The sequence below is a fragment of the Apostichopus japonicus genome, chromosome 14, assembly GCF_037975245.1.
Source record: "Apostichopus japonicus isolate 1M-3 chromosome 14, ASM3797524v1, whole genome shotgun sequence".
NCBI lineage: Eukaryota > Metazoa > Echinodermata > Holothuroidea > Aspidochirotida > Stichopodidae > Apostichopus > Apostichopus japonicus.
The window spans coordinates 10099869-10118712 of NC_092574.1; the positions used below are offsets into that span (position 1 = coordinate 10099869).

At 34.6% G+C, this 18844-nt stretch overlaps 1 protein-coding gene across 4 annotated transcripts in view; it reads left to right on the forward strand.

Annotated features, from left to right (window-relative positions):
• LOC139979695 (short transient receptor potential channel 4-like) overlaps positions 1-18844 on the forward strand; it is an 83668-nt gene that overhangs the window by 31719 nt on the left and 33105 nt on the right. For 3 of the 4 annotated variants that reach the window (XM_071990729.1, XM_071990727.1, XM_071990731.1), the window contains 3 exons: positions 5344-5752; positions 11469-11972; positions 15983-16328. In XM_071990729.1, coding sequence (XP_071846830.1) covers positions 5387-5752; positions 11469-11972; positions 15983-16328 — 1216 coding nt within the window. In that variant the 5' untranslated portion in view covers positions 5344-5386. Of the gene's footprint in view, positions 1-1846; positions 2134-5343; positions 5753-11468; positions 11973-15982; positions 16329-18844 lie in introns of those variants that run through there. The other variant, XM_071990730.1, reaches the window with a different exon arrangement.

Here is an 18844-nt window from a genome sequence, read left to right on the forward strand (position 1 = left end):
GTGAGGGTATTAAAGTACCCCTAGCAACGGATAATATACGTGTTAAATATGTGAGAGACGTTTTTTCAATTATATATATATGTACCTCGTATACGTAGACAAGCATGTGTTGATGTATATAATTTACATACCTACACGATACGTACGGCATGTCTTTATAGCTTAAATTTTAAAGGATACGTTATTTGAAAGCTTTTTTTTTCATAAAGCAGTTATATCAGTTGTTCTGAAAGCTACCATATTTTCGATTCAATATTGTAATTACTTAAGCAACTATTTTGTTTGGAGTTCGGTTCTATATACCTTTGCATTGCATAGATTCGTTATACATTCACGATGCCTTGCAGAGACACCATAAATTCACTTAACATATGGTGGCATAAACCTTAACAACACTATAAGTGTATGTTTGCTCACAGGAGAATAATAAAGCGCATTATATGAAAGTAACAGTTCCCCTTTCGTTTGCCTGGCTTGATCAGCTACGGATAACATCCGGCGGTATGAAAACGTTTCTGGCATTAAGGAAAATTGTTGCTGTTTCTTTTGGAAATGTATATATATATATATATATATATATATATATATATATATATATATATATATATATATATATATATATATATATATATATATATATATATATATATATTCATATACCGGTATAACCTGCTATTTCTTCAGTACTGCTTACCATTATAATTATGTAGCTAAGACAAAAATGAAAATGTAAAGCTGTACCTTGAACTATGGTATAAGCTCTGTTGAATAACCAATCGCGTTGAAAGTGCATAGAACATTAGGAAGACAAATATAAATTTGCATAAACTCAAACTGTATTTTTCAAGGCTCTCGATTTTTATCTCTTTCTTGTGAACTTTGAAGAGTAAAAAAAAAAAGCTCACACGATTTAAAATTCCATATTCATTTACCCATAATTATTCGAGGCTTTGCCGCAGTTTGATTTTGGAAGTTTTTCATGAATACGTTACAAACCGTAATGTACTATATAAGAGCCACTTTTCCCCCTTAGCAACGAGGTTATAATGAACGAACAGTTGCGGAGAAAATTAAGTTATTCCTTGCATTAAATTGGTATTCAATGTATCATCAAGCTAAAAATCAGAATTCATTTTTTTTTCTCTTAATGGCATTGCTGTCGGTATAATACAGAGAAGGTTCTGGTATATAGTTACCGCTGAGACAGTGTATGCATCACGCATGCGAAATTTGAAATGTGAAATGCATGCGTGATAAAGTCGCTTAGTGCACTATGATGAACTCTTATATCGTCTATAAAAGGCTTAATAAGCAATATCAAAGTGCATGTTTTAATAGAGAAAATAACGTTTAATGACGCAATTGTCCCCCCCCCCCCTTTGTATAATGTAACCACAAAAGTCGGGAGTTGTTTTACCTCAGTACAGGCCGTCCATTAAGTTCATACCACAAGCTAATATCAGTTGGAGGATATATGAAACCACCCCCCCTCCCCCTCCCCCCACCAACTTGAAATCTTGTGATCGTCACTGGGACATTTTAACCCACACAAAGCGACCCCTGTTAACGCTATAACTATTCAATTGGCATTCGGGTAAATAGTAACCTTTATAATGATCATTAGTACCTCACGTGCTTCACACTGAGCACCACCGTCCATTTTTTTTTTATTCCCTTTATTTTTGTTTGTAAAACCATCGGTAGGTTGAACTTTTAAAGCAGCTGATAATATCAATCCTTATAGTCTTTGTCAAGTATCAATTAAGTATTGAACAATATCTTCAACAGGTCGGCTTAAAACTGAGCGTGGGTATACTAATTGCTGGTAGGGAGATTATTGTATAAAAGGTTTCCTGTTCGCGTTAGACAGTCGACGTGTTAAGGATTCCTGATTACTGTACTGTATAGTCATTCAATAGCCCTTATCAACATATCTCAATTTGTAATAATAATTATAATAGTAATAATAATGCATTCGTCAGAAATAAAGGAAATTATATAGTGAGAACATGATTCAGAGAGTCAAGGAGGATGAAATGAGAGGAGAAGTGGGACTAGATGAGAATATTTGAAGTCTAAACTTTTACGTTTTACCTTTGGATGCTGCCCAATATTTGCGGTCTTTATATACAGGTCAGTTAATCATCTTATTTCTATACACAAACATTGAGCATTTTCATTACACTAGTCTTGTGTTCATATATGGGTTGTACCTTTTAATGGAGGTATTTTTTTTTTTCTCTCATCGTGTTCATTAGGTAATTTTCAGGTACGGAATCAGGGAGAGGCGTATGAGTGAGGGGAGGGGGGGGGGTGGCACCCCTTCTTATCCCACATGAAGGACGAAAGTATTTTATTGGCACAAATTTGCGTATAGACCTCATTATAGACCTACTATATATCCTAAATATGCATCAGAATGCACCATTTCAAAGGACAAGAGACGGGGCTTCTTTGAGCGTTGGTTCAAATGACGACACTGAAATACATTGAAAACTTGTCTTTCTCAAATTGTATCACTCACCATACATATCGTAAGACACATGGGTGCTCTCAAAGCTATGAATGTCGCTGAAAGCATTGAGCACTTGCGAACAGCGAACAGCCTAAGCGAACAGCTTAAGCGAACAGCCTAGGAAATGTTTAGGTTGTTTAAATATAAAAACATTGATCATTTGAGCAAATCTAAGCATTTTTGTCATTACATTTTCATTACATGATACTGTAATCGTAAGCAATATGTTTGCATGTTAATAACACTACAGTGTAGTTACCAAATTGGTAAACAGAACGCCCGACCACACTAAGGTTATCTATTAGATGAACATACCTTACATTACAGGTACGCCGTTAAATCCTTTGACTTTCACAGGCAGTAATTAGCAATGGCGTGTACAACTGTTCTGTCTCTGGTCTGGGGTGCGGTGGGGCGGGAAATGGGAGGAGAACGGGGTGGGAGGGGAGGGAGGTGGAGGAGGAGCGGAATACTGATGCACTTGAAACTACGACGGATGTCATGACTTTTTTGCATTATTAACCTTCCTTGGGTTTTGTAAACCATCAGTGTTGACATCAGTATAATAAACAATGTAGAACAGCATACCCACGATATTGACAGGAATTGTGCTGTATAACGGTGTATCGTATATCGGCTCGATATATACCGTGCGACATTGCATATACTAATATTGATCCCTGGTCTACACCCCTTTCCCGGCTCTCCCCACCAGACTCACCTCTAATTTACCATTTCCCCAATCTTTATATGTAAAACCCAAATTGCGATGATTCAGGTTAGTCTCCCCTCCTCTTCTTCATATTGAATCCCACCTTTTTCTATATAGGGTTACACGTCGTTTCAATATCATGACACGAAGCATAAATACTAACAGTTAAGAGTTCATGCACTGTTGACCAAGCTGTCAAGATCTTGCTTTCTGTTCAGCTATACTCCACAGAAGAAAATAAAATAGTTTATGCGATATTATAACTACACTGATTCTGAAATTCTTCTGTTTTTCAAAAGTGTTCGGTACGACGATAATTGTAATGTATTTTTTTTTCCATTTGTGTTCAGTCAATTATTTATGATCATATTTTTGACGTTCAAAGAATTGCTTATATGCATGGAAGATTAAACACCTAAAGCGTCAGTGTAAGGATTTACATACAATACTTTGACTTTTTCTTCTCTTTTCTATTTTTCTTTTAGTTACTCATTTTGAACTCAATAATATATAGCTTTAAATCTTCATTTATCATTTGAACTCTTTATGGTCTGCAATTTGTAGTTAGCACGAAGAAAAGGACCAAAAAGAAGAAGAAGGAAAAAAAAAAACACTTTTTGTTTATTTAGGCTAGCGATTAAGAAAAATATTTAGATTTTTTTATTATTATTAGAAAAGGCACGTCTCTTTTTTGTTATGTTATCACAGTTCGATGTTTATTCTGTAATATACCGAGTAGTGTCAAAACTACACCTTAGAATTCACAAGAGACAAACATAACCAGTGAAAATCATCCAGCGATTTTACGTGTATATGTTGTTTACATCGCAGGTAACAAACTTTCTTGGCGAGGTCACGTGTTTCATATGGCGTTAGAGCGCAAGAATGTTATGATTTACATCAGCAATCAACCACACGTGTATAAATAAATAAATATATATATATATATATATATATATATATATATATATATATATATATGTATATATATATATATATATATGTATATATATATATATATATATATAGCCTATATATATATATATATATGATATATATGTCATATACATATATGATACCCTATGGCATCGACACTAGGAGTGGATACGCAGATACCACCCTCCCCCACCCCAAGAACTATCCAGACTTCGAATGGCCAGTTGTCTTTACGGTACCTTTCCTTTGCTGATTCGATTATTAAAAGCGCAAAATGCTAAAAATTACAGACATTCTCTGTAGATAATCTGTGTTAAATGCACTTGATGACGTCACTGTGAACCAATCACTACACTGCAGTTATTGCTTAGCAACGGTACCCACTGCCAGTATAATGAACTGACAATTGGTAATCGAATGTAATTGATTGTTATGACGTTACTGTGGTAGGACACATAACTATAGCTACATGTCGCTTAGATAATAGTAGAAGTATATATAGTATTGGCAAAACTACATAGAATCTTATAATCCTTTACAGAAATAAGAAAAAAGAAAAAAAATGTTTTGTTATAGTAAGATGTACTTTGAAACAAACAATTTGTATTTAATGGTTATTGTCATGCCAAAAAAAAAATTAATATTTGGATAACCGATTCGCTCATATATTCAACAACAGGTTTTAGTTAAAGAAAGAAAACACGTCTCGTTAATTTTATATCATGTTCACACACATTGATGATTAAATTTTAAGATGACGGGTGTGTTAATGGTTGTTGCATTCCGTTAATTAAAAAGCAATATGATGTTAGTCAATAATATCATTGAGGGTTTTCTGCTCAGTTGATATTTTACACACTCTCCTAAGACTGTGACAGATGGAACAATTGAAACACAATAGGTATACAGTACTTCCTATAGGGTAAGCAAAAATCATATTCATAATAGGCAACACAGTGTATTAAATCGTACAGGAAAATTGCCAGATATATAAGACATACATAAACCTAACCAACAAAAATTAAAATATGAAAGATTTTACTTCCGCGTCTAATTAAAAAAAAAAAAAAAATTTGAATTTTATGTCAATCAGTCACATATCAATAAACATAAATATATTGAGATATTTTTTTATAATATATTGTGGAATAACTTGCCTATTTCTGTTTCCATTTTCCAGTCTAACCTCATGGTAACGTTCAACTGTAAAACATGAGTCAAACATGGCTGCTTTCTACAACGTAGATGTTTACAGTGACAGAATACCGTTGCATACGGTAAGGAAGGAACCGCCTCTCAACCTCGCGGAGAAACAGTACATCCTAGCTGTGGAGAGGGGAGATCTCGCTGGAGTCAGACACGCCTTAGAAGAAGCCGAAATCTATTTTAATATTAACATTAATTGCAAAGATCCGCTCGGACGGTCCGCTCTCCTGATAGCCATTCAGAACGAGAATGTTGAAATTATCGAGCTCGTGTTACGTCATCATGTACACGTGGGTTCAGCGCTGTTACACGCAATTGACGAGGAGGTAGTAGAAGCTGTGGAATTGCTCCTGAATTATAAACCCCCTAAGAAGGATCCGAGGGTAAGTAAAATAACTTCAACGTTATCACCCAAATGTACCTCCTACCCCAACTTCAGCCCACTTCAGCCCACTTCAGCCCACTTCAGCCCACTTCATTTTATGTTCATAATCATCTTATCACATTTAATCTCACTGCGCCTCGCTTCCAATTCAACTCTTCTATAACAGCTTACTATGATTCCACCTAATAAAAGCTTACGCACCTTTCCAGACATACATATATATATGGATATATAAATATGTGAGTAAAAGTAAGTGGGGCTGACGTTTCGATCCTAGCAGCATCTTCTTCATATATATATATATATACCGTATGTTTAGAACTGCAGAAATGTTCAGAATATCGCACAAACATCCTCTGCAATGTTGTAGAATATTGTGATATGGGTGAGCCTTGTAACGAAACGATGGCGAGGGGGGGGGGGGGGTCGGGGGGGGGGGTAGATAAATGGGGGGGGGGTGGGATCGGGGGTGCGGTAGACAAATCACCAGTGGATTCTCCTTTCCAAGATGAGAGCGGCAGATGTACAGGACTTTCAAACAAGTAAAAGTTTGCCCATTATTTAACCAGTAATGCATTGTTTAAGTGGCAATAACTCAACAAAATGCCAAAGATTTGTTGATCGAAATGTATTCTCATATATCATACATGGGCTTTACGAATAGCATCTACATCTTGGTCCCTCGATGTACATTATCTTTATTTCTATTAGCAACAAATCACACTTAAGCATGACATTCATGTGAAGGTATATTACACCATTCAAATTATCATAAATGAAGCTGGGTATATTTTAACGCAAGTATATAGGTCTCCAGAGATCACTGTTGAACTACTTAGTGGAACCTTTTTTTGATATCTACAATTTTGGAACTATAGTGACTACATAAATCTTCTTAAAGGTGCTTTTTAGCTAGTGCCTAAAAGGCTGGAATTCCACTTCCTCACCACATCAATCAAGGTTTCTTGATTAATGTTCTCTACGAGGTCTGTTTTTTTTACAGGAACACTAAGTATACTATAAGTACCTAATACTAAGTGAACGCTATTTTGAATAATTTAAGTTACTGCGTAATTATTATTATTTTTTCTACGAGATTTATGAAGTGTTACGTCATGTTCAAACAATCATATGTGAACTGGTATTTAGTCTCAACCGTCGACGACAGAAGTACCAATCCTGTCCCGATTCTCTTATGCAAAATATGCTAAGTAAGGATGACTGTGTATGGTTGGTTTTAACTTTAGGGTTATAGTATAATGGCCACTTTGGAAGCGACTGACCTTCTCGAGATGTCATAAGCAACAAAATATAACAACATACAGCATATCGGTTTTGTGTTCAAAACAGCCCGGAAATATATATTAGTCTGTTGAAAACCCATCAAGCTGTTCTAAATGAAAATAGAGAGGACATTTTTACATAAGTAATGCATGATCATCTAGTTTCCAATCAGGCAAAACAAAAACAAAAAAACACCCCAATAAAAACAAGAATAAACTTCATTATTAATTGTCTTAAAACAATAAAGAAAAATTAACAAGAGGAAATTATATATTTAGTGTGGCGTTCCTTCCTGACGTAATGTGACGTCATGTGTAGGCATGTGGTCATAATTAATTAGTCACAAATAACGCAACCGGCCATATACAGTATGTCTCCATATTTTATGATGTAATATGTGATGATTATTTAACAGGAAAAAGATGAAACAATTACACAGCTTTCAGGTATATGCTACAAAAAATCATTACAAACAGAATGATAACTTTTTTGTACTTGTATAGGAGTGTTCTATTTCTTAACCGATTGAATGTAAAAAAATCCCCCGACAGAAAGTTTTCCCAAGACTGACATAGGAGATTAAGGTGATCCGCTTTGCGAAATATCACTGAATATCATGTACTTTGTTGGGAATATAATAAAATGACTGTAAAATATTAAAAACAGAATGAAGACAGTACCAAAAATAATGAAAAACTTTCTAAATTTGAAAAAAAAAAAATCCAAATTTGATTTAAAATGTTGAATTGGATGCCACCCGACGTGTAAGTTGTAATCCATAAGCCTTTACGGTTTTCTCCCAAAATTGTAGTCGCTTAAGCGTCATAAAAGTAACTGCTTAATATTATGATTGTTGTTGTTATTATTATTATTATTATTGTTGTTGTTATTATTATCATTATTTTTATTCTACTATTATTATTATTTTTATTATTATTAAATTTATAAATGTATCCTCAACCTCTAAAAATCAAATATTTACGCTGGACTCCAAAACTGAGGTCTATAAATAGCGCAAGCATTTGCATAATGCAGTTAAACTATCAACATAGACCTTTCTAAAGAATGACCCCTTTTGACGGTTGCTAAATGTCATTGCCTCAATTCATTCCTTAGGTGGCACAATTTTCATCATATGTTTTATGTCTCTTTTTACGATCCGCTTATTCTGAAGCAGATCAAATAGTCTTGTCTTCGTGGGTTGAAATTCTATAGCATATATATATATAAAACGGAGTGTTTTTCCTCCTCTTACTTTTGACGTAGAGTTATTCTGTAAATTAAATTTAACCTGAATATACTAAAAAACCGAGGGGAAAACCTAGACAGATCTTATATATGACTTTAAATTGTAAAGATATGAAAGTTTGAATTCATAACGGAAGAACATATTGCCGGTTCTCCAGTGCTTTATCTAACGAAAGCTTGTTAGAGTTTGTGCAGTAAATCAAGCTTAAAATAAGTAGGCAAAATATATTTATGTGTAAAAGTAAGTTGGCCAGTAAATCAAGCTTAAAATAAGTAGGCAAAATATATTTATGTGTAAAAGTAAGTTGGCCTGACGTTTCGATCCTAGCAGGATCTTCTTCAGAGGCTTCAGAGGCTTTTTTTTTTTTTTTTTGAAAATATATTTATATAAGTCAAAAAAATTATACAAACTTAGAGGGGCAAAAGTTAGAGTTCGATCCCAACAAGAACACCAAAGGCACAGATTGGCAGACAGTGTATGCATGGTGACCTGTCCACCTGTGTTTCTTAGTTAGTTTTTATAGTTTGCTTTCGTCTCTGTTAGCATCTGAAGATGATCCTGATAGGATCGAAATGTCAGGTCCTGTAACGTTTACATATTAACCCTATATACAGACATTGCTTTTTGCAGTAACTAAGCAGTTTGTTAACTGTTTTCTTTCTCGCATTGATAAAGAAAATTATGAACTGTTCAATCCACCCACGCGGGGAATTGATTTCTTTTTGAAACAGTGAAACTAAAACGTAACGAAGAACAATATTAAATGTGTTAGATGTTGATTTATTAATAACCCTGAAAACTGCCGTAGGCAGGGAATGTATAAGCATTTGGGATGTGATTTGTAGAAGTGACGTGAAAGGGATAAAGTTTCTCTTTGTAGAAGATATAAAGAAAGATTAAGTGACACCATTGTAATTCTTCGAAACATGAGTTCAACAGTGACTAAAGAAATGCGAAGAAATAGTGGGTGATGGTGTAGTTGTGAGTCATATAGTTAGTTCAGTATATATAGGCAAAGACAAGAAGAAACATCATGGTTACGATTATTCCCTTAGTGAATTTGTTTGTATTTTGTTTGTGCCACTTCCGCAGTATAAACAACATACGTATATGCATACATATATATATATATATTTATATATACATATATTTTTATATACACACACACACACATATATATATATATATACATATATATATATAATTATATATATATATATATATATATAAATATATATATTACATTTCTAATTTAGGAATTATAAGGAAATGCAAAGAAAAAAACGGTGTAAGAAAAGTTTCACTGTATAACATCAGAGAGACATAGTCCTAGTATATTATCACAGACATAGGCGTAGGAGCCCAATTTGATTTGGGTTGGGGGGGGGGGGGCTGTAACGACTTGCCCGAAAAATATAACCACAATTTTTCGCGCGTTCAACATGTTAATGTACATATCATATAGGCATGCATCGGTTATTACATCGCATGCCAATTACATACAATCATTTGCCGTGTTTTAACCCTTCCATGTTGTTTAGAATTTTTGCGGAAGTCGTTACAATAATAATGATAATACTAATATAAGTTTAACCATTGAAAAACACATTGCAATTTATTTTTTCCTTTTAGTAGGTACCCGAAAAATTCTCAGCATATTGCCTGAATTTTCACAGCCCCCCCCCCCCGCCTCCCTTCGCCTATGATCACAGAGAAACGTGCTGTGATGTTCTTCTTTCAGTCGAAACCTCTTCACTTAAAGGCATTTTACTGTGTCTGAAGGGCAATGGTTAAAAGAAGGAAAAAATGATGATAATTTGCATTTATTAATCAAAACTATATCCTCATAGCATTTTTGTGAATGTATATCTGGACACAGCAGAATTATTTATGCATGCTTGGTAATTGAACTGGAAATATCAGTGTTTCTCTTCGTAATCTTTATGTTTATAACATATTTTCATTTATCTAATTAGCAGAATAATATTTCCACAAGACAAATTGCATTTGATGAAATTCTAAATACAGCTAAGCAAATATTTCAAGGGTAAATCAACAAACTTATACAAGCTAAGTAAAGCTTGTCAAAGAAGCCAGTTAAAGAAGGTTACATTTAGTTACCCAGATATGTCGATTTTGGGACAACATAATGATATGGTGTTTATCAAACAGTGTGAATATATGTTACCTTTACTATATGTGTTACTATTCTCGCACCGGAATATTCCTTTAACAGCCCTTTAACTCAAATTAAATAAATAAATTAAGGCTTATCTGGAAGCGGCGATATCTGCAACGTATCAAGATACAGCACACAGAGTTGCAATGATCTTTCCAACAATGATATAGCAGGTTTTTTATTTTTATTATCAAGCTACGATAGATCTAATATAATTAACAATATGCGCATTTCAATTTAATTTGAAAGGTCTTATCCGTGGGAATAGCGGGGATTTAAAAAAAAAATTCTCGTTGTTGATAGCCTATAGAGCATGAACAAAGTTAACATAATAATATGTTGGCCTGACGTTTCGATCCTAGCAGGATCTTCTTCAAAGGCTAAATGTTAAGTAACAGTAACAGAAGGGACAAAAACACGCACAGAACACAGACAGGTTAATGAGCATGGTGAACACAAAGAGATAGATGTAAGGGGATTAGTGGACAAGGGATGGAGAGAAGAAAGAATCAAGCCAACAGGGGAAGCATATCTTTTTGTTCACCATGCTCATTAACCTGTCTGTATTCTGTGTGTGTTTTTGCCCCTTCTGTTAATGTTACTTGTCATTTAGCCTTTGAAGAAGATCCTGCTAGGATCGAAACTTACTTTTACACATTCACTTACACAGACTCTCTAGTGGATAAGCAGTTTGCTAACAGTTTTATTTTATTTTGATAATAATATGTTGCAACATTTGGACTATTTGTCTGTCTGTTTGCGTGTCTGTTCGTGTCAGTCTGTGTGTGTGTGTGTGTGTGTATCTGTATATGTCTTATATCTTAATGTGTACATATATGTTTAAATGTTACATGCAGCAAATTTCTTCCTGCATGCTTCTCATCTTTAGATTGGAAATATGAATGAAACCTTTTAATCTTTACTTTTAGAGAAAGCGTAGGTTTTGAACTATACTTTCAAGCGACATTTCGGTCAATTTTTTGTTGTCTTTGTCTCCACCAGGCCCAGCTTCTAAACGAGCCTTTAGAGAATGATTTTGACCCGGACATATCCCCTGTTATTCTCGCTGCTCATCGCAATAATTACGAAATCTTGAAAATATTAATCGAACGCGGTGTTTCGATCCCAAAACCGCACGATGCAAAATGCGGATGTGAGGAATGCCGAAGCAGCATCCGTTACGATGGGTTACGTCATTCGAGGTCCCGTCTCAATATTTATAGGGCCCTGGCCAGTCCGAGTCTCATGTCGCTATGCAGCGAAGACCCGATCCTAACCGCCTTCGAGCTCAGTTGGGAATTACGTCGACTGAGTCATCGAGAAAACGAATTCAAAGACGAATACGAAGAATTAGCGGAGGGTTGTCGAGAATTTGCCAAGCAACTACTGGACCAGACTCGGGGCTCCAATGAGTTAGGGACTATACTCAACAGGGACCATACCCACCCTACTGGTAGCGTACCGTTGAGTAGATTGAGACTGGCAATCAAGTATAAACAGAAAACAGTAAGTACAGACCAATTTATTCAAGTTGTTTTTTTTTTTCATGAATGCTCCTTTAAATCTCAATATGCGAGAGCGGTGGGCGTTAATGCCTAAATGAGTATTAACTGTTAATCCATCGTATTAAATTATACTAGTAACTGTACCCAAATTGTTTTTCTTATGCAAACAGTACAACATAGAAAAAGTCGAATCGTATTCTTTGTTTGTCCTTGCTTTAATACCAGCACATTTTAAACACGTGAATATACATGTGTTATTTTCTTGTTAAGGTTCAGTTTCGGATCTTTATAATGTCCGAAGAGGTGACGGAAGCCTTCTTCAAAATCGTTTGTAATTAAGCTAATTAAGCTTATTGCATGTCAACAAAACAGACATGAATTACTCTTTGAAGGATGACGTTAAGTTACAAATGTCATATTGATATTCATGTTACAAAACACTAATATATCTGTCCAAGTGCACCCGATACTCATAGCTAGTACAGTAACTACTGTTCATGTTCCACAACCGTGCGTGCACCAGTAACTACTGCTCTGTGTTCGTAACACGGTAACATGTATTACAGGTGGCACAGTAATTACTGCAAGTTTTTTCTTGCTGCAAGTTTTTAAAAAAAATAATTTCAAATTTAATTTTAAAATTTAAAATGAAACAAAAATACTGCAAATGTTCACCTGTCGGACTCGTAGTTCAACGTTTAACAGCTTTGTAGTAATTACTGTGCCACCGTTAACACATGTTACCAACGAGGTAAATGAATCTGGAGAAACTATTACACAGTAACTACACGCATACGCGCGTACCATGTATGGAGGGTCATGTGATGTGTTCCAGGGTGGTACTAATATACTACTCTCCCTATTACGCATGATGATTTCACCCAACTAGTACGTAAATGTGTACGCGTGCTTAGAGCAGCAGACGACACCCGTTACCTAGCAATAACCGTGCCTGTAGCCTAACGTGATAGCTATATTCCCGTCGAGCAGCATTAGGCTCTGTTCCATGGAGAATTCCGTGGTTGCACTGAACTAAACATTTCCCCACATTTCCCATTTCTACATTCACTTAGAGCAAGTAGTAATAACGTTAGGCCATATGAGACAAAGTTTGCCCCTGGAGCTGTATTAATAAGTAAGATCTATTATGTAGAAGGCCTGCCTTCATTCAAGAGAATAAGGTTTAACGTTAGCATGTTAGCACTATTTCGTAGGCCTGAAGTACCAGTACCTCCTTATGCCGTTAGTTCCCATGTCCGATCCGTCTTGGTGCAAATCTTTTACGAAGTCACTAACACTATTCTCGAACTGCTACAGAGAAATATCAGTTTGGTACCACCCTGGAACACATCACATGACCCTCTATACATGGTACGCGCGCACCCAATTGACATGAATCCTCCAGATTAATTTACCTCGTTGCATGTTACCGTGTTACGAGCACAGCGCAGTAGTTAAAACTGACGCACGGTTGTTGAACATGAACAGTAGTTACTGTACTAGCTATGAGTATCGAATGCCAGGTCGTATTTCTATAACACTTATAAGAATGTGGGAAATCATCTTACACACACAGGCCATTAGGTCAGTAGCTCAGATGCAACAGAACACACAGAATGGTAAAAAAATAATGACTTTGAACTGATGTCAAAAAAAGATGATTTTGGTTGAAATGATCACAAAACAATGGATTAACACTAATTTTTAATATTGCACTGGGGATCCGACGTCATCGTCAATTTAGCCTTAAAGGAGCATTTCAGAGGTTTTATCTTTCATTTTAATGGTGAATATGTTAAAAACCGGAAGAGCTAGTGAAAACATATACTAGGCCTCAATTTATTTCTTTTGTTTTTGATTTTTAATTTAATATTTTTATTATTATTATTCGTTTTTATTACTATTACATATGATGTGTTAAGTTCTTTCTCAAGTCATCCGTTGTCATAAATTGTTATATAAGGAAGCACGCCAAACTACAATTATTTCCAATAGTCTTACTTATAACATTAAAACTGCGTTAGGCTCCGCCGCGTTCACGTTGTTGCCAGCACGGCTATCATAGATACATGCTATATATTATACTATACACAGCCCAGTTTCACCACTTATTAACGTTCTGTCAAAGACGGTCTAAATTGACAGCGTGATGAACACGAAACAACTGCATTTGTATATACAATTCATTATATAAAATTGAATTTATCAGTTTGAAAATGTAAATATATTAGGTAAAGCTCTAGAAATTGATTTAAATTTTAACCAAACTATTTGCATGGCATAATATATATATATATATATATATATATATATATATATATATATATATATTGCAAGCTTAATGACACCTCATGTATAATTGAATAAAACTTGTGCATAGTGAATCGTTCCTGTCATGTCTGACCTGGTATATAGCATCACACAAAAACTATTTTGAGCAGGCAACCCCGACGAGACCTATAAAACATCCTTCCAATATAAACATACAACGTGAGTGCTCATATACTTCTGCTGATATGCTTAATAAACATGTGAATAAAATCATTTTAAATCAGGTCAACCAAATACACTCAAATAATATTGAACAATTCAATCGAAATCCATTAATTCCACGTTCAATCGATTCAATTTAAGTCAATTAATGCAATCCGTTAAATCGATACAAAAAAACAAATGAATTAGGTAAATGAACTGACTATATATATATATATATATATATATATATATATATATATATATATATAAATATATATATATATATATAAATATCTAATATATATATATATATATATATATATATATATATATATATATATATATATATATATATATACATATAGATATAACACCTATGTTATAATCTGAGATAAGTTGAAGATATTCATCGTGTGGTTAAGCTGTGCCTGTCGTGACGACCTCGAAAGTTGACATAGCCTACTTTGTGTACGTTTGACATTTACAAGTATATGTTACTAGGCCTAATGGTTGTTACCATCAACCGTTACAAGGAAAACAGTGCAAAACATGAGTAGTAAAAAAATTGAAAATAGCCCTATATACAAGAATTAAAATGTACATTTTTTTTTCTCTCGCGAAAATGCATTAAGAATCTGAAAATCTATACAAGAGCATTTAGTTAAAAATGTTGGAAAAATCCATAGATAATTTCTGCATACCTGATAAGGCTTTATGTATGCTAGTAGAAAATTTAGTATTGCACCACTGAAGTGTGCTTGGGGTCACTTTCTATATAGACTAGCATTACATCGACATCAATTTGATTTATTCGTAGGGCATCGTAAAAAAGTTCGTCTAGTATTTTCTGATGTTGCAGACTCGCATTTGTTTTAACACATCTTTTGTATAGACGGCGTCCCATGATAACGGCCTATGGCCATACGGGCCAATACATCAATTTGAGTGTAAATTATGAACAGGTGTTTTCGTTTCCTGAGCTGGCTTCGAGAAAAAAAAACCGATAGTCTATATATATATATATATATATATATTCCTCTGAGAGCAGATATAAACCTAGCCTAAATTTGACACTATAAAGCAGTCATGTCATTTTGCTCAGTAAAATAGCTCAGTGTATATGTACAGCATTTTCCGTAGCTACGGTATTACAATAGTTTGTAATATCACCCGAAATATTTTACATGAAAGTGAACACTAGAGTCAACCTATCTAGTTGACACGACAACATCTCCAGAATCTGAAGAACCTTGGCATTTTCTGCAGATACGATGTATCCCCTCTTCGCTATAAGCCTTGTATTTTTTTTCATAGCAAGAATAGTTTACATTGATGTCATAAAGATGCATTTTTCCTTCTATCATACGTTTCATATGTTTTACATGAAAAAAACCAAGGTTGAAAATTATGAATCAAATCACGAGACCATAATTAGATTTTCATAATAATGACTGTCGTTTCTTCCTCTGCTACTCGTATATGCTTTTTCTCAAGTGTTTTTCAATATTTCAATATTTTCAAATTTCCCCATCTCAGTTTGCAGCACATCCGAATTGTCAGCAATTACTAGCGGAGCAATGGTACGAAGGCTTACCCGGTTGGCGTCGGCAACATTGGACGCTGAAAGTGCTAATCTGTTTTTTCGTTGGGATGTCATTTCCTTTGTTATCAGTGATGTACCTGATAGGACCAAAGACTGAACTCGGCAAAATATTGCGTCTTCCGTTCCTCAAATTCATTTGCCACAGTGCGTCGTATTTGGTCTTTTTACTGTTACTCCTGTTTGCTTCGTTGGATATCGGGAACACTGGTAGCGAGAAAATCAACGAAAGAGGACCCGCGCCTACCTCTATTGAACTTCTCATCGTATCCTATATCGCGGGTAAGTCACAATAAAACAATAAAAAAAAACACATCTATACCTTCAGGCAATACAAGGTCAAAGGTCACGATCTTCACCTACGTCCTCATCCCAATTTCTGTCCATTCTCTTTCTCCTCTTCAGCCCCACTCTCAGTCTCACTCTCAGCCCCATTCTCAGACCCGCTCTCAGCCCTTTTCAGCCCATGTTCTACCCCGTTCCCTGGGCTACGACCAAGGTGGCGTTAAAGACAGAATAACCACCTCCAATCCCCCATCCTCCCCCCAAACAGAAACAGCAACAATAGGATCAACAATAAAGAACAAAACACACGAACAAATACAAACACTCCCCCCCCCACCTCCCCCACAAAAAAGTAAAGGGAAAACAGGTGAAAGCTGTGGTCATTGTCAGCGACATTTGAAGAATACGATGTTTCCATAATTCATGACAAAGGTGAATTATACATAAAGTAAATCCATCACAAAGTGGGGACACCAGGCTATAAGTGAACACGTTCTTCTGGATGCTTGCTTTAATGCTGTCACAAAGGCTATGATAAGAGTAAATATAAACAAGGATAAACAATGGAAATATATGTTATTTATGTACGCTTTATGCTTTAGATTAATGTAAGAGGCAATGAAGATATGCTTATAATTTACGCATTAGATTAACGTAAGAAGGAATGGAGATATGCTTATATATTTACGCATTAGATTAACGTAAGAGGCAATGAAGATATGCTTATATATTTACGCATTAGATTGACGTAAGAGGCAATGGAGACATGCTTATATATTTACGCATTATATTAACGTAAGAAGCAATGGAGATATGCTTATATATTTACGCATTATATTAACGTAAGAAGCAATGGAGATATGCTTATATATTTACGCATTAGATTAACGTAAGAGGCAATGGAGATATGCTTATAATTTACGCATTAGATGAACGTAAGAGGCAGTGGAGATATGCTTATATATTTTCCCCTTGGATTAATGCAAGTGGCAATGGAGATATGCTTATAATTTACGAATTAGATTAATGTAAGATGCAATGGAGATATGCTTATAATTTACGCTTTAGGTTCTTGTAAGGGACAATGTTGACATGCTGATTATTTGCACTTGTGGTTCGCGCCAGGTACAGTGAAGATCTACATATGTTTATCCATTTTAGGTTCATTTAAGGGACAAAATGAAGACCATATATAGATGAAGCAACAGTATATATATATATATATATATATATATATATATATATATATATATATATATATATATATATATATATATATATATATATATATATATATATATATATATATATATATATATATATATATATATATATATATATACATTCTGAAGGTCTAATAACACACTGATAACGCAATTGCATCTTTGACTTCAAACTGAAGTGGGACACCAGGTTTCTAATTAAATCCCATACGGCCACGAATTAAAAGCAAAGTGTAGAGCAACCTGACGGCTGTGACCATAACCTTGCAAATTTCTCACGAAAATACATGACCCACATTTTGCAGTATAGTTTCCAACATCTTTCATAAGAAGAGTGACAAGAGGATTTTATCGTCCGTTTTCCTATGGAAGGAATAAAAAAAAAGAATAAAAAAAAAGAAGAGAAAATAAGGAAATATTTGTTGGGAAAGGACAAGAAAGTGAAATCTTTCAATTTGAGGAAGTGATGGTTACGACAAAACGGTCAGGGCGAGGTGCACTGGGGGGGGGGGGGGGCGGGGGTGGGGGCGTCAAAGAATCAACTTAAGGTTTGCGTTATGACACATTGACCGATATACGGTATGTAAACTCTTGTACGTATGTGATTTTACACTAACCATATATGCATGGTTACTTTATAATGACTGTGGTGTTATAGTTGTATATAAGCTCCTCCAACGCTTTAAATGCAACGATCGCGTAACTTGAATAAATTTGTCATCACACGAACGTTTTTTCATACATGAACTACTTTGTGAACATGCATAAAACATGACATAACAAAAAAATAAATAACAAATAAATGAGAAAGAAAAAGGGAAAACCTTGTGATGGAGAGAAAGGAATAGAAAGAGTTAGAAAAATAATATATTATACATAAATTACCAGAACCTTGTGAATATAATTATGCTTTCATTTTATGAGCAAAATATTTAAATCTTAAGTTCAAGTGTATGACAAATGACGTCTTTACTTCCCTCGCCTAAAGTGTAGCAAGGTTTTGACTCTATATAGGATATTAGAGAATAAAGTGGAAACAAAAGAATAAAATTAAAACAGAAAACAAAACAATAAGCGCAAAGGAGAAAAGCGCAAGAATAAGTGCAAGGCTTTGTCTATCCTATTCTTTTTTAAATATATTTTTTAAAAGATAAATAAAGAGAGAAAAAGGGAAATGTTAGACTGTTAAGGAAACACGTCATACGACCGATTGAATGGAAAAAAAACCGACTTCATATTTGGAATTTCTTGTAGAATTTTAGAGGTCGTTCCTTTTTAATTATTTTTGGA